This window comes from Cloeon dipterum, chromosome 1 (genome assembly GCF_949628265.1).
Source record: "Cloeon dipterum chromosome 1, ieCloDipt1.1, whole genome shotgun sequence".
NCBI lineage: Eukaryota > Metazoa > Arthropoda > Insecta > Ephemeroptera > Baetidae > Cloeon > Cloeon dipterum.
Window position 1 is genome coordinate 10,269,111 of NC_088786.1, and position 21,838 is coordinate 10,290,948.

Genomic DNA, 21,838 nt, shown 5'->3' on the forward strand with positions numbered 1-21,838 from the left:
TTGACTTTTGATCACCACTTCATACTCTTTCGATATTGGAACCTCTGGATCACCTGATGTGAGAAGACTGTTCTAAATAAATGACGGTTAATTGAATGAATGAAACTTACAACCACTTCTTTAATTATAGCCTTCCCTTCAAGATGTATAAATTTTCCCTGGCATTCACGAGAAAATAATCACAATTGGGAGACGATTGTTGCATGATTCTAAAAACTCTTCGATCTTAAATAGATCCACCCAAATTTGAAGAAAATTAAGGTTCTTTCATTTGATTTTTTAACGTGTTCCTACTTGCTATTTTGTTATTTTAAAAAAATATCCACACGATGAACAGTTTCCAATTTTAAAGCTATTTTCCGAGCTATGGTTCAATGATATTAAAAAATTGAATAATTTTTTTCTATATTTAGTATTATAGGCGTGTTTCAGGATGCTAACAAGAGGTTTTAGGCTTAAGCAAAAAATTAAAGAGAAAGTTGTGGAATGAAATTTCCCTCACGTAATTGATTGTTTTTTATGTAATTACTTTTTCTCATTTTCCAAAGTTTTTTATATTAAATGTATTTTTGTTTTTCAAAATATGGCTAGAATGAAATAATAAGGTACATCGATTTTTTAATTTTAAAGCTTTAAAATTAGTCCCATTTGGTTAAAGTACAGTGTATTAATATCCCAGATCTTAAAATATAATATTCATTCAAATACACAATCATATAAAGAAAAAAAGCAACAATAAGAAACTGACTGTAAAGAAAATCACATTTTTTATTATTGAGAAGGAGTCATTTCATTTACCAACCACATTGAGCATGATTGAAGGGCCAAACCTGTAATTTGTTTACAATCAACAACTGGCGCATTTGTTGCTCACTGCCTACAATCACATTAGTAAACAATCGTCCGTTCCTTTGGTTACGCACGCACGGTGAGAATATTTTGAAATGATGGCGAACCACCCCGTGCTCCCAGGCCGCGTTTTCACCGACCCGAACGTAAGCCGTTGCGAAATTCACAACCCGTGTATACTTACACCCCCAACGGAATTGCAGAAAAATCGCTTCCACGTGCCGCAGACCCTCGGCTTCAGAAACGGAGTGCCGGTGCAGGCTCTGGTGCTGCAAGGCATAGGTCAAGAGCCCCTCGACGCACAGTCTGTGCAGTATTTAGACAAGTGGCAAGTTGCCTCTGCTCTTCCGTTCCGTTTTAAATTTCCTCTCACCCAACCCCTCGTCTCGCAGGGACCCCAACTTGTTCTATGGCGAGTGCAGGCGAGCGCCCAAAGTCAACACGGTGCATCCGCAGTACGAAGTTTACGAGAATAAGACTCTCGCATTTCGTGCCTTCTGCGTCGAGCCGATTGCGGTGCCCATGGAGGACCAGCCACGGGTGCGGCACGTGCTGCTCTTCTATCACCTCGAGGACGACACTATCAGTGTCATGGAGCCACCTATCGTGGTACGCATTCATCAAATTACAATAGTTGCAGGGTAAAAAAAATGTTTATTCAAGTGCGTGGAGTGCACGGATCGATGCTCGTTATTTTTTTGCTTTAGAAATTTGCATACGCTATATGAAGGAAAGAATTGCGAGAAATCGGATTTAAATATCTAACATTTCAAAGTCTAATTGGAGGCCATTAAATTTGTAACACAACCAACAGAGGAAAGCCTGGGGATCATCGATTTCTCTGAGCAAAACAAGTACAATTGATAGCTGAAATTAAGTAACAAGAGCTCGTTTCAAAATATCTCAGGCATCAAATCGAAATTACAAATGATGCAGCTTTTAATGAAATATATTTGGGGCGCAAATTATTTTTTAATTAAATTTCTCTTGTACTTAATTTAGTTAAATGGGATTAATCAAAATAAATTGAAAAATAACTCTCTAGTCCAAATGAATGGAAATCATTGTGTGGGGTCCATTCAGCTACTAAATACTCGATAAGGTCAAAGCTTATGACCTTCAGACGAAGGACGCAAAATAATTGTTCCTTACAATGCGTAGGTTATGTGTTAGGAATAAGAATGGTTTTCGAAAGGTTTGAAAGGATGTTTTTCAGAATTGAATTTTTGCCTTGAGAGGTTAGTAAAGCAAAGAGGACGAGTTGCGACATGGATCCCTTTTTTAAATTCAAATACTCAGATATATATCAGTCAGTCAATCGTTTACCACGGCTGATTATTCAAACCGCTCTGCAGTTTGCTCTTGCTGATTTTGATTTTGTTTTGCAGCCAAGTTATACTCATGAGGCCGCATTTTAATTAGGACCAAGCAGAAGGTAAAATTAGTTTACTTTGCGCAAAGCCAAGTTTTCCAGCGGTAGTCAGGCCACTTGTTCCCCATTGTAATTCAACGCCGCCGCACGTACAATGAAATTAACCAGTGCTGTTGGGGACTCGACAAAAGCGCGCGCTGGCTTTTGTTTCTCCAGAGCACTGCAGCGGCCACGTGCATTTAATTAAAATGTGACGCAACATGTTCACACTACCCTTTAGCAAATAATACGCGTACTATATTGTGTTACGGGGCAACTTTGGGTCGTCTCACTCCTCGTTTTGGGCAAAAAAAGTGGAATATGTATGCTTTTTGGATTACGAACGTGCTCCGCTCGCTCTAGTGTAAGAGGAGGCATGCAACCCGCGCGTCACGTACGCCTTGCAATTTGACTAAATTTTCCTCTCCAACAACTGTGAAATGCGCGCCGCTGCGAGAACGCTATCAGCGATCGTTGAATTTTACACTGAATATCAAGCGAGAGATATTTTTCGCATTGCTCGCCTCTAATAACCATGTTTCGATTTATTCAGCAATGGTAATGAAGGGCAAGGCACGACTTACTTTCGTCCGATAAAATTTATTATTTTTGCTCCTCGATAAGGCTTTCTTGCAATGCTTTTTAAATGTATGCTTTACAAGAAATACACAGTCACGGAATAAAACTGCGAGTAAAAAGCTTTTTCGAACGATTTCCTGTCATGGGAGATTAACTTAGGCTAGACTGAATGGAAATCCACCGATGTTCCAACAAGGGAAATCTTTTATGCGGATTTTTAAACTTGAACTTGCAGCGAACTCAAATGACGAATTCATGTTCTTACTTGTTAAGGTCACTGGTTCATGCAGTCCCAGCCAATTTTTATAAATTTGTGAACATCAACTCACATTTTAAATTACAGTTTTCATCCGTATCCGATCTATTTGAAATTTCGTATATATAGATTATTTTTTTGAAACGAATCAAAAATTAAGTAATAGAAAATGTGGTTTTGAAGGTTTTCCGTGAGGGTTTGTACTCGGTTCTAAATTTGTTCGGAACACCTTGCCGTAGAGAAAAAATCTGCACATCAATCAAAACTGATTATATTTATCGATTTTTCCTACTGTTGGTTTTCTAACTAACGCAAAGGCCAGGAGCAATTCTATATTAAAATTCTAAAAATTCAATTATTAGAAAGTGTACAGAAAAATATATAGCAGCCCCAACGATTCACACGTAATCTCCGTTTCGTTAAAAATTTATTAGAGATTTATCCTACCTATGAAAGGGGAATAATACATCTATGGGAACATGTTCATAAAATATAAAGGGAAATCCATTCAGTCCATTGAAGGAGAGCAACTTTTTGTGGAGAGTAAGAAATGGCACATGGATCGATTTTGCTTGTCAAAGAGAGTCTCAGTATGAAACTGACACCATGATTGAATGAAAAAAATGCATTCAAAATCTTACAAAACAATTTTTGTGGCATATCCGTATTGATTTTCACGTTTTACAGCTTCGTAAATCGTAACACTGTCATGTTTGAAATTTTCTAGTAACTATTTTATCGGGATCAAAAGTACAAAAAAGGTTGCTTCTCTGAGAGTAGGGTTAAAAATGCAAGTTAAAAATTTTGTTGTTAAAAATATGTTTGAATTTTATGAGAATAGCTGGAGATGATTTCAATTTTTTTAATAGTTAATGACTGTTGTCAATGCCTAAAATTTACTTTTCTGTTTAACGCTAAACTATTAAATCCAGCCCGTGTATGAACTGTGCGCAATTCACGGGAGTAAAATTTTGTAACGCAAAATTTAAAATTTAATTTTCACATTAAAAATTTCAAGGTTGTCTTGTGATCAATCAGTCGTGCATGCAGCATGCATAGATTACCTTTTCCTATTACTGTTCAATCTTGGCCAGCTATCTACCATCGGATTCATCATCCAAGTTGTAATAACGTTGGAAATTAATAGGTTCTTGCAATTGAAGTTTGTGCACGCCAGCGTGAGGCGAAAAGGCAAAGAGCAAACTATAGTTGTTGTGTCGTGTGAGCAAGCGAAAGGCGAAGAGGCCATAAAGCAGGCGGCGGAAACGAAAGTACGAGCAAATTGTTGATGGAGATCTCTCGTGTGTGTTGGCCAAACAGAACAGCGGGTGCGTGCAGGGAAAGGTGCTCAAGCGGCACCGGGTGCCCAAGGCCTCGCAGGACGACGGGCCGAAGGACGACGCCGCCGCCTCCTATTGGCACTGGACCGACCTGAACGTGGGTGGCAGCGTCTGGCTCTACGGCCGCACATACCAACTGGCCAGCTGCGACGCGTTCACCAGGGTCAGTATGTCACGAGAATCGACCCCGAGCACCTCGCTGCTGCCGGACGACGCTCCTCCTATCTCCCATCTGGCACTGCGGTGTGCTCAAGGGGTTGCCTAACTTCCTCACAGCTCACTGTTCGACGCCGCAACGCGCTTTTTCGGGTACTGCATTCCACTTTCTCTGTCACTGTCCCAGCCAAGCTACACATTTTTTACACTTTTTTGGTTCTCTTTAGATATATATATTTTATTTCAATTTGATTTATTTGTACTGACGGAATTTATCGAACAATTTATGTGTTTGAGCCTAAAAATCAATGTCATTTCTCGAAGCATGAGTGCCAGAGAATTAAAACTGAATTTTGGAGCAGTTGAAAAGAGTGCTCAATTAAAATAACGTACTGACTGATTTTGTAATTTTTGCAACGGCGGGTTTCATGCAACAAACATTTTCTTTTCTTGAAGAACATCCCACGCTTGAAATGAGCGTTAGTCAAAATCAATTAGCATTTTAATCTCAAAATTTCATGCTCATTTAATATTTTTAATAATGATTGCAAACAAAGGAAAAAGAAGTCAATTGATTTTTACAGTAATTTTTTAAATTTTGACGGAAAAGAGCTAAATGTTTTGTTAGCGCTTCACGCTAGTGGTTTTTATATAATTTCCTGGATGATGGAAAATAATTACAAAATGATGAAAATTGAAAATGAATTTGCATTCATCCAGGTTGGAATTTTATTTTCCACGTCTTCTACCACTTTTAGCGTGTCTTTTAATTACACCATCTGGGAAATACAATATATGACATTATTATTATATATATTTTTTTTAATTTGTCATTTTCGGTGCACATACCCTTGAGGAATTGAGGCGTGACACATTTTGTACGAAAAAAAATCAGTGCCAATTGAGGCGGGAGGGTCGCGTATGGCCGGCAGTGGCCGAGTGGCGTGTGGCTTAATGCTAATTAATGGGGTCGAACGAAAATCGATAATTTCATTACACAGGAGTTCCTCGAGAGGCACGGCATATCAGTAGGCGGCGAGATCGTGGTGCCGGCTGACCCCTACACCCAAGAGCAGACGCGCGCCATGCAGCGGCAGACACAGGACGTGGACGGCCACTCTCCGTCGGCCGTACTCTACCAGGGTCTGGACAAGCTCGGCCGCTTCCTCGCCTTCGACCGGCAGGTGCTCAGGTTGGAGGGCATAATTTTGAGTGGCCACGGCCAAATCGAGGCTAATTGCTTGCTTTTGGGTCAAGGTTCTTCGCCGTGTGGCAGGACCCGATGGACCCGATGCATGAGAAGCGCTACTTCAAGGTGCTCTTCTACCTGGCCGACGGCACCATGGAGATCCAACCCGAGTACAAAGTCAACGACGGACACTACAAATACCCGAATCTGCTGGCCCGGCAACTGCTGCCCCGCGGAGGACTGCTTCCAGGTAAAGGTTGTACATTTTTTATTGTTTAACGTTTCGAGTGTGTGCCTCTTGCACGCGTGCTCGCCTGTCGCGCACAGGTGAAACAACAAAACTTACTGCCCACTTTTAACGCTTTATTTTGTAGTTAATATCAGCTTTTGATTCGATCTAGATCGTTGAGTGGCGCATGTTGTATTTCGAGTTTCTCGCTTCCTGTCTAGATTTTTCGACTACTCCTGATATTCCGTGACCTAGTCTCTATTTTATTTTAATCTGATTTGAAGAGCGCTCGCTATTTTAAGCTGCTTGGCGTGTTGGTTTTTGCATAGCTTTGTGATTTCAAGAGCAAGCACGACTAATTTTGGAATTAGCGTTCAGTTCGGTTGCGTAGTTCATCGCTGAAGGTCATAGAGCTTTTTAATATTAATAGCATATTTAGAGTGAAATATTCGAAACTACAGTTGAAAATACAACAATTTTGGCTTCTTTAATATTCATATATTTTGAAATTCCAATTTAACCGATCTATACCATGCCAGATTCCATGATCAATAAAACAATCGTGCTCATAACAATCGATTTCAACGGGCTAGAAACTTCGTGTATAAGTCATTCAATAATATTTTTTTCAATGGAATGAGGACCAAAATTCAGCGTTGTTTAACGGTGCTATAATTCAATTCAGCGTTGCTTTGTAATCATACTGATTGATATGGTAAAAATCACACCTTTTACCCTTAAAAAACGCTTTCATAAGCCAGCACGTCACCCGGTAAACTACATGTTAGCATCAAGTCAGCCAGTAATTTGGTTAAAATAAGCAAAGCAAGTGACCTGCTAAATTCAAAATAATATTCCGAGCTGTATGAGATAGGGAGCGATGCGGCTCTTAACTACTTCCACTTTCAAAAATGTCAGCCTCGCTAGACGCAAGGCTAGAACAATATAAGGGATTGCGTCTGTGGTCGCAACTGATATCAGATCGGAAAACGAGAAACACCTTAGGTTCGCCTTTAATAAATTATACAGCCAAAAAATTTACAAGGTCACGCTAATCCTCTTTATCAATGTATATTAGGACTTGAACTTTTTGTTTGGAACAGTGTTTGCCACTTTTCCAATGCACTATACACTGCTATTTTTCACAAATCGAAGTTTTATTTCAAAATTAGTTATATGTTCTGAAGAGGTGTCGGCTGGTGTTAATCATTGTCAGCTGCACGGCAGCCCTGCAATTCACATTAAACGGGCTAGTAAAAACAAAAGCCAAAAAATTCAACTTTAAAATCTTGCTGTCATATATACGCCGTGCAAAGGGAGGGATACTGTGCCGCAGAGCAGTCTTTCAGTGCGGGTGGCATATCATTCTGTTTTTTTTTTCACGCTATGCAAAGGTCGAACACATTTGTTTTATCAAGACCGGTGCGTGTAGGCGGCTGCGGTAGCCTAGGGCGCAGTGGGCCGTCACCCCAGGGTTATTTTGCAAAAAAGATATTTTGCGAAATTGGAACCAACCATAAAATTGGCATGATGAAATTTAAATTTAGATACTTAATCACTAACAATTCATTGAGGAATTCTAGAGAATTGCTAAAATCTGCAGAACCTTGCAATAAAACATTCAAACCATTTTAAAACTGAATAAGAAAGAAATACACATGCAGGCAATTTTATGAAATTCAAATTTACGAAATGGCTCAGGGTATATTACTGGTTTTTTCTCTATATTTTTCACTATTTAACTATCCCCCTTATCATATTCACGCGGAGTTGAGCAATTTCAATTAAATATCCACCGTGCAATCCGAGTTTTCAAGAAATTGCAGGCTTTTGTATCCCCTGCTTAAAAATATGCGCTTTCGCTCTGATATGGTTTGAAGTAGACCACTCTGCACGGTAGGCCGCACTAAATCTCCATAATATCAAGTTATGCCGGCTGATCATGATTTTTCTATCTGGTTCGCTGCACCAGCGGACCTTCCCTCCTTCCGCGACATGGACTGCTACGTCGCGGAAGACCTGCAGGTGGGCTCGGAGATCGAGGTGCTGGGCCGGCGGCTGCGGCTGTACGACTGCGACGGCTTCACGCGCGACTACTACGCCGCCCGGCTGGGCATCGTGCAGCCCCCAAGCGTGCCCACCGAGTCCCCCGCGCCGGCGCCCCTCGTCCAACCGCTCCCCCCGTACAACGGCTTCGGCTCGCCAGAGGACTCGTTGAGGTCGTGTCTGCACCTGGTGCCTCGCCGACCCTGCCCCTCGCACCCCGGCCCTGACGACAGACCCCTCAGGTACTTGGTGCGGCTTAACTCAGAGCGGCCCCACGACCTCGCCCGCCGCTTCGTGCTCAGCTACCAGACGCGGTTTGGTTTCTGCACTATCACGGAGCTCGGGAGGCGCAACTCAGGCAGGGAGGGTGGCCGCTTCTTTGGTCCCAGGCTCATCGAAAAACCCGACAGCGACCCTATGCAGCCCCAACCTGAGTACTACGGACCTGCAGACTTCGCTATTGGTGAGTGCAATTTCTGATTCAGCTTGTTGTAAAGCCTCTGCCTTTTAAAAAGTTATTTTATTATGATTGAAAAAATATATATATTTGAAAATATATATTTTTTTAGTCCCAATCATCAGTCCCGTTATTTGCTGTGGTTCATGCGATCGATAATAGTATTTGTGGCTTTTTGAAAGAGTAAAATTTGTAATTTTGGATTTCAGTTCAAAATGATCTATAGTTTGAAGGGAAACAGTTGTTATTCATAGACCGATATTTTCGTTTCTTAACTAATAGCAAGAACTCAGGATTTGAAAATTATTTAACAAATTTGAACGTTTTACGTTATTTTACAAACCTGCGCGGAGTAAAGCCTTCAGCAATTATTTGTTAAGTAAATTCAAGCATCTTTAGAGCTCTTATAATGCTTTAAAAAAAACTTCCTCGGAGGTCTTGGCGTAGAAAATTCACCAAATAAATGTTTTTGCTTAATGGTGAAAAAATGACGCAGCTTCAACGCCAAAACTAGTTGGGGTACTAAGTTGCTCTGAATAATGGATCAAACCTTGAGGGAAAATTCCTAATTAATCAAAAAATCTATAAGCTAAAACTTAAATTAACTCATAGGTGAGATAATTCTGTCACTGTTATTTAATTATTATTGTTAAATTAAATTCAATTTGTTTCAATTGTTTGCAATTAACGACCGGTTGGAACGAAATAAAATGGTTTCTAAACCACCACATTATTTGCTGGTTTTTTTCAAGTCTGTTTTCATGTGTTTTGGTTTAGTTACCGGCTGTTATGTAAAGCTTTGACGATAAAAATACAGCAAAAATCTAGTTATTATTCTGATTAATTTTATCTGTAAATAAATACACCAACTAATCCAGATGGTAAAAACAGCTGCAAAAAATAGTATATTAACCAAACAAATCAATTTTTTACGTTTACTTTTCCGTCTATTAACTCTCAATAACTCAAACTACTTCTTCCCAACTTAATGGGAAAAAAACCACAAAATCAAAACTATAGCAGTCGACGTTGCATTTAATGGCCTGCAATTCATTGCAATATATATCTGCTCACTATAGGCTCAACTGTGGTGGCTGCTGGCTGTCATTTCATTGTGGTCGGCGCCGATTTGTACGTTTACAAGTACGTCAGCGAGAGAAAAGGAGATTTCCAGGAAGAGCTTATCGAGAACCTGGCCGACTACATGCGAAAAGAAGGACTGCTCAGAAGGGACAGCGAATGAACTAAATTTCAACGTCCATAATACGCAATAAAATTAACTGTCATCTATAACACGTTTACTTTTCGTCTGTCATGTGTAACATAAATTTATTCAAATATATTTCGGAGATATTGCTTGTGAATACGACATTGGAATAAAAATGAGGCTAAAGAATCTAGTTCCACTGTCTTTGCTTGAGAGGCCCAAAACCGCACTCTTATCTACGCAGGAAAGCTGGCGGAGCACTATAGTGTTTTGTCGCTCGCGTTTTTTACTTATTCAGTATGGAAACAATGGAGGTTGAAGACAAGTATGGTATGTTTCTGGTTTTAATCTAGTGATTCTACGCACTCCTCTGTTTGCAAGCTCGCATGAACTATGTCTTAATTAGCTAGCGTGAAATTTCCAGTCTATGCGGAATCAATAATTATATCAATCACAATCATGTGAGTCTCATGAGATTTTTGTTTTTAAAAATGTCCCTAGTTTTTGAAAAATGCACTCATAGGAAAATCAAAATTGTTTTAGATTAAATTAACGTGAATGATAATGTATTCAATGAATCAAATTATAACATTAAAAGGAAAGGTTAGATGAGGCAAATAAATATTTTCGACAAAAGGGTGAAGAGAATAGAGACAAAAAAGTAACAGCATTTTCTTGGTGCTATCCGTGCTATCACTTGAAGATCAAATATTTCTTCATTTATTGTAACTGTTAAATACTCAAATATATTCTTTCCCTTCTGCAAAGCCTATGTACTTGTACTGTATGTGCTTCCAATCAATGAAGACTCATAAATTTGTTAAAGCTCAGAGTCGATTCGTTGAGCTTTGGAGAGGTTATTATACAACTGCTTCATATCAATTAATTATCGGATCAAAAAGCGCTATAATATCCAATTTGACTTCATTTTAATCCTATGGTCATGCAGGTAGAGCAGCCAGCTTTGCCCGCAAAACAAGTCGACCGCAATTGATGCGGGCGCTGTCCGACTTTGAAGAAAAAACGGTCCGGCGGCGGTACATCTGTCTGGGGATCTTCATTCTCGTGGCTGTCATGGTCAGCATCGTAATTTACGGAATTGTCCACGCAGCCTCGCACATGGGTCCGCAAAACCATTTAGAAACTACAACCAGCGTGGAGGAGGTGGCGCATACTCACGCTCTCGAGGTCACCACGATTTTGGACAAAGAAGTAACTGAAAGTGCGAACGAAGAAAATGCGAAGCCTGAAACGTCGAGTGTCACACATGAGGCTAAGCATGACAGCGCACACGAGGCTACAGATAGCACACCTGAGGCTGAAGGTAAAGAGCTCAGCAACCCAACAGACACAAGTGTTACAGCAGCGAAATCTACGACGCAATCTTCTCCTTCCACCTCTCACACGACTCCAGCTGAAGAATAACATCTGCCAGGAAAAACTGCATAAATAATATTGATTGAGATTTGCGGACTTATAATTAAATTTTAAAATAAATAATGTAGCTTTAAAAAGATTTTTTAATCAGTTTTTTATTTGAATGTTGCATGTTGAATCATTATAAGATAATAGAGATGAGGGCAATAATTTTATTTTACATAAATGTATCAACCAGGCATTTTTTATTTTTCATAATGTTAGAAAAACTGATTTAAAATTAAAACAATTAAATTTATCAATGTTTAGTTTAAGTCGTTTAAATCAAACCCCAATCTAAATTTAATGAAAAATTCCTATAATATATTTATAATTATTCATTTAAATATACAAAATATTACCAATTAAGTTTTTGTATCGATCAATAGATAAATAATGTTGCTCCAATCATACTCACAATCCCTTGAAATCATTTTAGAAATAATAACAAACAATAATTCAAGTAAATGTAATTAATGTAATACAACATAATAATAAAAAATATTTTTATACTCTCCATCACAGAAGGTCATAGCCCATCATAGCCCTTGTCCTAGACTCCTTTTCTTTTTACCGCGTTGCAGCACCAAAATCTCAACTCAGCGTCCCGCCACTCGCGGCACTGATGTAGCAATGACAGGAGAGTTTTCAAACACACTGTAAACATGGCGTTGGCCGGTATTCTTGGTCTGAATTCTCGCGATAATTTCGTCCACAGGAAAGAACCTGAGGCCCCCTTGGACATCCAAGGACTCAGCTTGAACCTTGTGGATAATTTGCAGTTGGCTCTGCCTCCATTTTCCAACGTGAGTCTCGTATTTTTAGTCTAATGTTTCCTTTCGACGTTTCAACTACATACATATTAACCATATTAACGCTCTGTCATCCTTTCAGCCTGCAGAAAATTTGTCCCATTTTGGCACAGATGAACATGGAAAGAGCATTAAAATTCACTTCGAACACGGAACAACCACCTTGGGCTTCAAGTACCAGGGAGGTGTGGTTTTGGCTGTGGACTCCAGGGCCACCGGAGGCAACTTCATCGGTCAGTAAAAAATTACATCTCCCTGTTGTCAGTCAATAATTATGATACATACATAAACTGCAATGAAAAATAAGCATAAAATATTTGAGCACTTCAATTTGGTTTAATTTACATGTACACGAAGAAATGTAGAGGATGATACACACAGATTAGCTTAAGTCGTTTCAGAGTTTTACTGTTTTGTTTGTTAGCGAAATTTTAATAATGACAATATTTTCGTTTCAACAGGTTCCCAGAGCATGAAAAAGATCGTTGAGATCAACGACTACCTTCTGGGTACCCTGGCCGGCGGTGCTGCTGACTGTGTTTACTGGGACAGAGTTTTGGCCAAGCAGTGTCGTCTCTACGAACTGCGCAACGGCGAGCGTATTTCCGTGGCTGCTGCCTCCAAACTGATGTCCAACATGGTTTACAACTACAAGGGCATGGGCTTGTCTATGGGAATGATGATCTGTGGCTGGGACAAGAAGGGGCCAGGTCTTTACTACGTCGACTCTGAGGGAACCAGGACCGAGGGAAAAGTTTTCTCGGTCGGCTCGGGATCCGTTTATGCCTTTGGTGTGCTCGACAGCGGCTACCGCTGGGATTTGAGCAACGAGGAAGCGTATGAACTAGGAAGACGCTCCATCTACCATGCCACCCACAGGGATGCCATGAGCGGTGGCATTGTCAGAGGTATGTTACCTATAAATTACTAAAATCTAAAATAACATCTCTTATTTCCACAAAAAGTGCACCGAAACGATATTATTGTCTGAAGTTATTTATCAAGATTATTACCTTATTACAAAATTTAAACGCTTTGCTATTTAAATAGCAGTGGGAATTTTTTGTTTCATCAGAGAAGTTGCCAGCAAGTGGTTGATTTTTATATTTTATGTTGTATCATTAACTCAAAAAAGCACTGATTTGGGTGTGACCCTTGCATTGATGCGATTCAAACGTCATAATATCAATTATTACAATATTTATGTCAATTAAAGATGTAAAATACGCTTAATAGAGGTTAAAATGGCAAATTTTGCAAGCACCTTGCTGGGTAGAAAATTACAGGGTTCGCAAAAACCCGCATTTTTCCGGAAAAACCCACTGCATTGCAAAAAACTGGTTTTTTGCAGGTTTTTCTGCAATTTTGCGCATTTTTCCGAAACACATGTATTCTTATGGAAAATAAAAAAATCTCACTAGGATGACCAAAAATAGGGATTTTTCAAATTCACCAAAATCAGTATTAGAGCCACTGGTTCCATCAAGAGACTGAAAATTTTAACTCTCAACGGAATTTTTCTGAAATTTCAGACTCTTTTGGAGCGAAAATTGACTATTTTCGGGTAAAATTCGGAAAAATGCGGAAAAACCCAAAACTGGTGGGTTTTTCCAGCCGGTTTTATGCGCAAAAAACCAGTGGTGCATTTTTGCGCAAAAAACCAGTGGTGCATTTTTGCGCATTGCAAAATTGGCGAACCCCGAGAAGAAATGATAAAAAATTTTACTGAGAACCCATTAAAATGTAGGAAAAGGGAAATGTCGAAAGTTGAATTTAATTCTGCCAATATGACAAACAAATCAACCGTGAATTCGTTTGATTCCAGTTTATCATATGACCGAGCAAGGCTGGAGGCACATTTCCGATGAGGACTGTAAGGACCTGCATTACAAGTATGCTGAAGAGAGGAAGCAGTAATTTTCCAATTCTATTTCACTGTGTTAAGGTATCAATTTTTGAATAAATAAAAGAAGCTTGATCCGTAATTGCTGGGATATTGCCTCGGATGTCTTTATTAATTATTAGTTGGTAACACTGATGAATAATGACATTCATTACTTATTACTACCACATGATATTATCACATTCAAGGGTTCAACCCAGTGAGAACACACACAAGGATAGGCCGAGAAGGAATGTAGGCCGAGGGAATGCTAGAGTAGTGATCCATGATTGTCTATAACTACTTCGACGCATGTCTCAGGTGCCAGATCCGCCTTCTTCGCTAATCAGGGCCAGGCGTCCGTCGTATTCCCTGGATAGAGCCATCTTCATCTGTGTGAAAAGATTTATATTAGTCAGGGTTAGCGCAGTTGATATAATTATAGAGTCCAAGACAATAGACAAATTTGTTTAAGACGAATTTAAGGGTCTAATAATGGTTCTAAAAGAGCTCAGGGAAAATTAATTTGGCTGGACTTGGCTGCAATATTAGTGACGTTGTATTGATTCTTGAGTTAAAACAAGTGCCACGAATCATCCATATTTTCGACAAGAATAATGCCTGCAAGACACTCGGGTTTCTTTCGTTTCGAAGTTAAGCTAACCTTAGACCGCTCCTCGTCAAACCGGGCCCTGACGTCTGCATGCTGTCTCTCTAGGTCCTCTTGTCTTTTGCGATATGCCTCCTTGAGGCGCACCCGCTCAGAGACACCCTTTTCGACGATGCTGCTGGCAACCTCTCTTTTGATGCGCACCAATTCGTCCTTGTCTTTGTGTATTTTTGCCAACGCCTTGACCTCGTCCCGCCGCACGCTTTCCAGTTTCTTCATCACCTCGGCAGTTTCCCTTTCGACCAAAGTAGCCAGCATTTTCAGCTGAGCAGCCTGAGAGGCCTTCATGACCTTCTCCAGAGTAGAGAAGACCTGAAAGTTTGTATATAGTTTTTCAAATAAATTTAATGGGAGCCATCTTACAGTTTCATGGTATTTCTCCTGCAGGTCTTTTTCTTGAGCAAGGTGTTCACGAGCTAGGCCTTTTGATCTCGACTCTGGGTCACTTTCAGTAGGCTCTTCAACCTCACTGTAACTTTAATTTAATAAAAAGCTCATCACAGTTTTATGAAAGGCCTTACATATTTTTGCTTGAGAGCCTTTTGACTAGTTTGTGGCTCATGTAGAATTTCCCCTTGGATTTGTCAGCATCACCTGATGTGGTCTTTTGACCTCCAAACCTGGCTTTCTCTTTTTCGTGCTTTTTGCGCAAGTTTTCCAGTTTCTTCTCTAATTCCATTTTCTTCTCCTTCACGACTTTAGACTCCATAAGCTGTTCTAACGACTCAGCACAAATCTCAGCAATGGCTGATGCCGACACCGGGTGAGCATTTGTTGGTCCAGGACTTCCTTTGGCGATTGGAGTGCTCTCTGAGAGCGATTCCACAGATTCTGCCTCCTCCACTTGAGTAGTTTCCGTCTGATTAATCGAAACCGAAGCTCGGGGTAAAGATCCTGTTGCAGGAGCAGAGAACGAGGGCAGTTCGGAGGACGTAGTGGAATGTAGCTGAGAGCGGCGGGCTTTGGTTCCGGGATTTTCTTTGCCAAAGGTGTCTTCCAAAACCTATGGAACAAACAGGTCACAATTTTACCATCGATCACAAAACTGAGAAATACCTCTGAAGTTTCCTCCATATCATCGGTCAAAACGCTCAGTTGCTGGGCTCTTTTTTCAAGTTCCGACTGATACTTGATCGGATTTGCCAAGGCTTCTGCAAAGTCAGACAAGCCATCTGGCACATAATCTTTAACAACAACGTGAACAAAAACCGAGGCCAAGCCAATGGGCTGGCTGAACTCGTTTCGCAAGCCAACTTGGCGGTAGCCAGGGCAAAGGCCGACCACGGGTATCACTCGATGTCCAATCAGCCGGCCAGATTCTTCATATGCGGCCAGTCGGAGAGTGGCCAGCTCTGGGAGAACCACCTTTTTGAACACAAACGGCTCTTCCTCAAACAGCGGATTGATTCCATTGACAGGTACAATCTTGGTTTTGAACCTCTTGCGTACTGTGTCAGCCGGTAAACCAAACATGTCGACTTCAATGTACGTGCCAACCCTTTTATCTGTCAAGAATTGACCAGAAATGACCTAGAAGAGATGATAATTAGAGTGGTACAAGTGGAAGCATTCATTATTTGTGGGTTTCTCTGCTACCGAGAAATTAATTTTAATAACAGATTTTTTATTATTCTTACAAATTTCTGTTATCAAAGAGTGATACGTTATCGCGTGGTGTTTTTCACGGATAAAATAATCTATCGAACTGCTATCATGCGGAAGTTAAGGAAGTCAGCAGAGCTTTTTACAAGAAGCCCTAGCCTCATGAAGAGCTACAGTGTGTAGTGCAGAAAGTGCCACTCTGTGTACCTGAACTGAAACAGTGCCGGCTATTATGCCATCTACTGTGGACTCGGCAAAAGGATCAAACCTCCGGTCTCTGCGGCGCATGTACTCTGGTTTCAGAAGGTAGCCACAACGCTGGTTGTACTCAAAGATGCCGAGATTTAACTGCATTGCCAAATCTAGTGATTTATATAAAGGGGTGAGAGTGGTGCAAGGGGCATTCGGGTGCTGGGGTGCTACCTAGGTTCTGGTAGTTCAGGGCCACCAGCTGGCAGCCTGCGTTCCAGAACACTTGTGGCATGAAGTTGGACGAGTCAAACCTGGTGCCAGCAGGGTAAACTCTGCTCAGCTGGAATTTATTGTAGTTGACAAACTCAATGGGCCTCTCTTTCAGTAGGGTTGTGGCCTGCTTCTCGTCAAAAGAACTCATTTCGTAACTTCGCTTTTTCTCTGTTGTCAGCGGCATAATTAGCAAGCTGCCCAGACAAAGAACTTCAAAGCAACTCACTTTCAGCGTTTTCGAATGATGTAAAGTGAACCGGCTGTACGTAGTTGACCAGGGCAGAGAGCTCTTCGCCAGCCTCCGTCTCGCGAGTTGACTTCTCGTCTGGTGCTTTGTTAGCCAATTTTTCAACTTCTTCCTCCTCCTCAGAGCTGCTCTCTTCATCTTCATCTGAAAATATTTAAATGATTTCCAGAATTTATTTGGTTTTTCGCCCAAATCAACAGTTTTAGCAAGACTTAAACTGTTGGACCCTCTCCAAAAGGTATGTTCAAGTTTTTTCTTTAGAATTTGTGAAAAAAGTGGAGCTTAGAAAATTGATTTGTTGCACGCGTCAAAATTATTTTAAGGACCAGATTTTTTTGTTTTATCTGGAAATATCTTTAATGATTGCAATAGTGGTTAGATCTTTTTGGAAAAAATCCCAAAGAAATAACATAACATATTGTCCTCAAATTTGTTGCCGTCTTGATAGAAATTCCGCAAACAATATATTAGAGCTTGCAGGAAAAGCTTCAAAAAGAATTTTGACTTACCATTTGGTTCCTCCTCATCACGACTTTCTCGACTGTTGTCCTTCAACAAAGCTGGTACCTCTCCATTCCCGTGCTGCGTGACAGGAAGGGCAGAGGCGACAGCAGCTGCTGCTAATCCACTTGGGGCGGCGTGCCCCTTTTTGTGATGCTTTTTCTTGTTCTTAATTATGATCTTGCGCCTCAATGCAGCTGGGGGCGGTAAAACGCTGCCGGGCTCCAGCTAAAATTGCAACGCTGATTACTTGCTCATCCACAAGCAGTTTTACAAAATTGTAAAAACCTTAAAAGAATCCAGGGGTATATCAAGTAGCATGTCCCCGAAGAATTCACGACAGTATTGGGCAATTTTAGCTTGTTGGCGGGTATTGCAGTGGTTTTCGAAAGACAGAATCACAGGGTAGTCGGAAGTCTTGAAAGCGGTCTCTGCAATGGCCTCGATCACCTCCCTTGCAGAGATCTCAGGTACAAAAGTGTAGCCGTGAACGATCACGGGTTCCTCAGTGCGGCCGTTCCAAAAGTCGAGCTCCACGCATCGGCAGCCTGCCAGCAGGCACTGCCGATAGATCTCAACAGACGACTTTCCTGTCAGCTGGTGGCCTGTGAGGTATGTATTGTGAGAAGAGTTGATAAAGTAATGAGGCAAGGGCTGGTCCATATCGTCCAACTGATAAGACTTGGCTGAGGAAACGACCGGGTTGTCTTCACTAAGCAGGTATCGCAGCAAACCGTCCAGACTCAGAACACCTTTGAATGAGAGCAATGTTAGAATGCGAGCTGGGCTCCAGCAAGTGTGCAATGGTCAAGCTTAGCGTTGCGCTAGTGGCGAATGATGTTGAATTAGATCAAGTGCAAAATGTACAGATTTTGTGATTTAGTTAGTCGTTTCAAAAGTGATAAAATCGTAATTATATAGTGGACACAATATTCGTACTACTGCTAAAACTACAGCAGTGATATTATTTAAGTGTGTGTACATAGTAGAAATAAACCTCTGAATAATAACCTTAACTGAGGGTGGTTCATCTCGCGTAGTCGTTATCAGAACGCAATATTTTCACAACTCCAGCCCCCAGGCATGCAGTGAACATAAAACAACATGCAGATGATTTCCATGCTATTCTACCTCTCTGGGCGTTGCTTTTGTTTGGTTCGTGTTGGGTGATGAGATCTTTGGCTCGCTCCACATTTGCATAAGGGTAGAGTATTTCGTTGAGCCGTGGGTCTCGTTGAGATTTGTTCAAGAACTCCACAAACTGTTCAGCCGCCATCAATTTGCGCTTTGAGCCGCCACAACTGAAATGCGCGCGCTTATATGTTAGTTTTGGTGCTCAGGCGAGAAAAATCAATAAAGAATTACAGTGAGTCGAAGATGGACTCAAGCTCTGTCCTTTGGGTCAGATTCTTATACAGAGTAAAAAAGTCTTCATATTGGAATTTCGAGACTGGAATGAAGTCATTCTGGAATAGAGAGATCAAACGCTCTTTAGTGGCACACGTTATCTCGCGCGCGCGAGATCAAAAGGCTTTACCTTTCCTGAGAGGAGCCCAGACGCCTCCAAAGCTTTCTCCACTCTCTTCCTGTCTTCTTTGTTCTGGGCAAATGTCTTTAAAATGCTGCAACATGAAAAACCATTGAGCATCCGCTGCAACAGCGCGGGTGTCAAGCAGTATTCTCACTTTTTCACAGGTATTTTGCCAGCTTTGTCCGCCATGAGTGTCAGCCGAGTATGTGCTTTTAGCAAAAACATCGAAGTGGGCCCATTGAGTTGCACCAAGTTGTAAGCCAGTCGCACCACTTCATTGGCCCACATCTAAAGGGGGAACACGCTCCATGTAATATGGCGTGTATATGTATATATGTAGAACACAGCCACAGGTGGCCCTCATGCACAAAATCACTTACCTCGGCTGTCTCTTTGTTTGAACAGCAAAAGTTGACAAAGTTCGGGTTCACAAAATCAGATCCGTAACAAACTGTGAGTGTCTTGTCCTCCAAGGGTTCCTGCGACCCCATGCACACCACCTGTCTTAACTTTGGGTCCTGCCGATGGAAAAATTAGAAAATGCAAAAAGTATCGAGCCCAAGAGAGACCAAACATCGAATCGGAACGTACCTTTGGTATTTTAGCGTTCTTCCCGTTTCGGGTGTCCCTGACGGTGACCAGGTCAATCATGTCCACCTCCTGCGCTTAATTAATCAGAAATGACATTTAAAGGGGAGAGAGTAAATTACGTTATTCTGGTCGGTCCAATACAGATAGAAACCATTGGGATCCACCCTCAGAGTCACAGGGCACCCTACGCCCGAGTCCTGCAGACACAAAACATAAGGTAAGGCCCCTAAAGTCAAGTAAAAAAAACGAGTGCCAACCTCGTCCCAGCGCACGAATTTATCACCCTCCTGAAGGGCCCGGGGCACTTCCAGGGGCCGAGCCCCAGCTCTGGGGGTGGTGGCGGCCATGGCCCGTTAGTGGCGGCTGCAAGTGCTCATGGTGCACCCCGAAATTCTGCAGAGACCAGCCACAAAATTGCCAATTCCGTGCATCCGCCTGATGATCGTCCTCGAGTGGGCTCTGATCTCTGATTGGCCGTCGGCAGCAGCTCCTGAGCCGGGCCTGCCAATCGATAACGCGGCGGCAACTCTTGAAAGTTGAACACAATGAAACCCTCGAGGGGTTTTTAATTTGCAGTCCTAAGAAAGGGAGCAGGGAGAGCACTGAGAGCAGGCACTGTGAATGCGGTTTGAAAAATGCTCCGCAGCTCTCGCGACTTAACAAAGTCGTTATCGACTTTCGCAACCAGAGAACGTCAACCTCAGGATTAAATTTTACCCTCCGGTTTTTTCTGCATTTGAATGAGGAGACTTCGTAATATCACGAATAATATATATCTCCATTTCCTTTTCAATATTTTTTTTATTCATCAGTTGCAGCTGATAAAGTTAAAAATTTACGATTGCAGCCAGATAATTTAAAATTTTCATTTACAAATCAGGCACACAATTCATAAAAATATGTATATTTGATTGCATATTATTCTCCTCTCAGCTGCTTGTGCAAGAGCTACGTAATCAATGGCAATGGCATTAAAGTTGCTTTATCAATGGAATGAAATATTCTTGAGGTTGCTTTTATTCATTTTATTACATAATGACAAATAAATTAGGAAAATTCAATAAAGTACAACATAGTTATTTTTGCTTTAGAATTCAGTCACATATTCGTCGGTGCCTTTGAGAGGGTTTCCTTGTAGCAGAGAGATGATCATGCTGTAAAATAAGAATTTAAAATTATTATTAAAGAAATCCAAGCTGTGACATTTCTTACCAGTACAAATATACAAAGAAGAGAAGCAAGTAGAACCCAAGTGAGATCATGCAGTCTCTCATGTGCCTCTTCAGTTGGCCTCTGTTGTGAATTTCAGTTGGATCATACACTCCAGTATTCCCCATAGGCACAGTTGACAGCCTGCAATTTTTTTTTTTAAATATTAAGTTCCTCTTGCTCAGCGATTTTAAACGATTACTTACTCGTAAATAAGCCAAGCAGTCATTGGTAGATTAAGCAACAAGAGCATCCACTTCCCATGAATTAGGAGGAAAAAAGTGAACACTGCTTGCGCCGAGAGCTTGGGTATCACCCACTGAAACAAAATTATATTTTTTAAATCCAGCTCATCAAAATGCTCACCCATATTACTTACCATGTTCAGCTTGGAGCAACATTGTTGGGCATTCAGGTAATCGCATTCCAAATCAGAGAGCGTGATAATCTGGCGAAAATGGTAACAATTATTCAAAATTTCCACATAGACACTACAAGCTATATTGCGGTGCAATATAGATAACTTACGAAATAAATTAGAAGGAACAAGACGGCGCCGACGTCAATCAAGCCAATAACAAATAGGAATGCGTCCGAGAAGATCATGGCATTACACGTTTTCTAGGAGTATGTATGTATTGTGCAAAAATTATCGGCGCACGGCAACTTCTTTTAATAGCAATAGAGTTTAAACTCAGCAGCTTTGAGCTGTTGAGTTGCTCTGCGTCGCCCACTTTACTTCGCCTCCACTCTTTCCAGACGATATGTATGTAGTCGGCTAGCGCATAGAATTATAAAACAAGCTGTAAGGTGAGGAAGAGGATTTGTATGTATGTATCTATATTTATTTTTCTTACCAGCACTCCTTGTGTTTACAGCACCTTTTTCTTGAACCAAAATAATTTATTTTTCAGCTCAAAGTCAATGCAGTAATAGCTCTGATTCACAGGCTTTACATGGAGCTAGAAATTTCGAATTTTTTCCGGCAATTTATATAAAATAAATAGTATTATTTATACGAATTTGACGTACAAGAAATTGTGTAAATAATGGCAATTTCGCTTCACGTCCCAGCAGCAGGTACTGACGATGGGCCGGCGATCGATCGCTGCGCAGACGTCAATAACACTCATACCAACCAAATTTGGTTTAAGTCTTCAAGCATGATTGCAAGTTTGCAACACAAAATATTT

General features: G+C 41.0%; 5 protein-coding genes across 7 annotated transcripts; 3 read left to right on the forward strand and 2 right to left on the reverse strand.

Annotated features, from left to right (window-relative positions):
• Positions 1-834: 834 nt before the first annotated feature.
• LOC135948192 (EF-hand domain-containing protein 1-like) lies at positions 835-9,912 on the forward strand. 2 transcript variants are annotated; one of them, XM_065497332.1, is made up of 8 exons: positions 835-995; positions 1,053-1,177; positions 1,242-1,458; positions 4,416-4,598; positions 5,593-5,783; positions 5,849-6,036; positions 7,982-8,518; positions 9,592-9,912. In XM_065497332.1, the coding sequence occupies exons 1-8, from the start codon at positions 945-947 to the stop codon at positions 9,753-9,755; spliced, it is 1,656 nt and encodes a 551-aa protein (XP_065353404.1). In that variant the 5' UTR covers positions 835-944; the 3' UTR covers positions 9,756-9,912. The 2 variants fall into 2 exon arrangements, with proteins under 2 accessions (XP_065353404.1, XP_065353405.1); XM_065497333.1 differs by having other exon boundaries at positions 5,849-6,030.
• Positions 9,913-9,965: 53 nt separating this feature from the next.
• Positions 9,966-11,394, forward strand: LOC135948193 (uncharacterized). The gene is made up of 2 exons (XM_065497334.1): positions 9,966-10,049; positions 10,669-11,394. Exons 1-2 carry the CDS (start codon positions 10,019-10,021, stop codon positions 11,142-11,144), a joined length of 507 nt encoding a protein of 168 aa, XP_065353406.1. The 5' UTR covers positions 9,966-10,018; the 3' UTR covers positions 11,145-11,394.
• Positions 11,395-11,779: 385 nt separating this feature from the next.
• On the forward strand, positions 11,780-13,932 carry LOC135934544 (proteasome subunit beta type-5-like). The gene is made up of 4 exons (XM_065476379.1): positions 11,780-11,941; positions 12,030-12,180; positions 12,409-12,855; positions 13,773-13,932. Exons 1-4 carry the CDS (start codon positions 11,801-11,803, stop codon positions 13,862-13,864), a joined length of 831 nt encoding a protein of 276 aa, XP_065332451.1. The 5' UTR covers positions 11,780-11,800; the 3' UTR covers positions 13,865-13,932.
• Positions 13,926-19,910, reverse strand: Plc21C (Phospholipase C at 21C). The gene is made up of 18 exons (XM_065476375.1): positions 19,694-19,910; positions 19,556-19,633; positions 19,437-19,505; positions 19,226-19,363; positions 19,000-19,133; positions 18,852-18,936; positions 18,680-18,780; positions 18,446-18,615; positions 17,603-18,066; positions 17,323-17,542; positions 16,793-16,957; positions 16,525-16,734; positions 16,309-16,463; positions 15,556-16,029; positions 15,021-15,502; positions 14,863-14,968; positions 14,494-14,811; positions 13,926-14,221 (listed from the first exon to the last, which is right to left on the reverse strand). The coding sequence occupies exons 1-18, from the start codon at positions 19,781-19,783 to the stop codon at positions 14,147-14,149; spliced, it is 3,534 nt and encodes a 1,177-aa protein (XP_065332447.1). The 5' UTR covers positions 19,784-19,910; the 3' UTR covers positions 13,926-14,146.
• A 536-nt stretch (positions 19,911-20,446) lies between these two features.
• Positions 20,447-21,719, reverse strand: cnir (cornichon-like protein). Of its 2 annotated transcripts, XM_065476380.1 has the most exons (7): positions 21,678-21,693; positions 21,503-21,607; positions 21,174-21,448; positions 21,025-21,093; positions 20,852-20,964; positions 20,649-20,789; positions 20,447-20,590 (listed from the first exon to the last, which is right to left on the reverse strand). In XM_065476380.1, the coding sequence occupies exons 3-7, from the start codon at positions 21,249-21,251 to the stop codon at positions 20,524-20,526; spliced, it is 468 nt and encodes a 155-aa protein (XP_065332452.1). In that variant the 5' UTR covers positions 21,252-21,448; positions 21,503-21,607; positions 21,678-21,693; the 3' UTR covers positions 20,447-20,523. The 2 variants fall into 2 exon arrangements, with proteins under 2 accessions (XP_065332452.1, XP_065332453.1); XM_065476381.1 differs by having other exon boundaries at positions 21,174-21,423; positions 21,503-21,719.
• Positions 21,720-21,838: the final 119 nt, after the last annotated feature.

Coding starts and splice junctions, on each gene's coding strand:
- Plc21C (XM_065476375.1), bottom strand. CDS start 19,783: ATGGCCGCCACCACCCCCAGAGCTGGGGCTCGGCCCCTGGAAGTGCCC. Junction 19,134..19,225: donor CAAACAAAGAGACAGCCGAG/GTAAGTGATTTT, acceptor TTCCCCCTTTAG/ATGTGGGCCAATGAAGTGGT. Junction 16,464..16,524: donor CCTGAACTACCAGAACCTAG/GTAGCACCCCAG, acceptor ATAAATCACTAG/ATTTGGCAATGCAGTTAAAT.
- LOC135948193 (XM_065497334.1), top strand. CDS start 10,019: ATGGAAACAATGGAGGTTGAAGACAAGTATG. Junction 10,050..10,668: donor GGAGGTTGAAGACAAGTATG/GTATGTTTCTGG, acceptor ATGGTCATGCAG/GTAGAGCAGCCAGCTTTGCC.
- LOC135948192 (XM_065497332.1), top strand. CDS start 945: ATGATGGCGAACCACCCCGTGCTCCCAGGCCGCGTTTTCACCGACCCG. Junction 1,178..1,241: donor GTGCAGTATTTAGACAAGTG/GCAAGTTGCCTC, acceptor CTCGTCTCGCAG/GGACCCCAACTTGTTCTATG. Junction 1,459..4,415: donor TCATGGAGCCACCTATCGTG/GTACGCATTCAT, acceptor TTGGCCAAACAG/AACAGCGGGTGCGTGCAGGG.
- LOC135934544 (XM_065476379.1), top strand. CDS start 11,801: ATGGCGTTGGCCGGTATTCTTGGTCTGAATTCTCGCGATAATTTCGTC. Junction 12,181..12,408: donor CACCGGAGGCAACTTCATCG/GTCAGTAAAAAA, acceptor TCGTTTCAACAG/GTTCCCAGAGCATGAAAAAG. Junction 12,856..13,772: donor GAGCGGTGGCATTGTCAGAG/GTATGTTACCTA, acceptor GTTTGATTCCAG/TTTATCATATGACCGAGCAA.
- cnir (XM_065476381.1), bottom strand. CDS start 21,251: ATGATCTTCTCGGACGCATTCCTATTTGTTATTGGCTTGATTGACGTC. Junction 20,965..21,024: donor GTTGCTCCAAGCTGAACATG/GTAAGTAATATG, acceptor ATTTTGTTTCAG/TGGGTGATACCCAAGCTCTC. Junction 20,591..20,648: donor TTCTTTGTATATTTGTACTG/GTAAGAAATGTC, acceptor CTTATTTTACAG/CATGATCATCTCTCTGCTAC.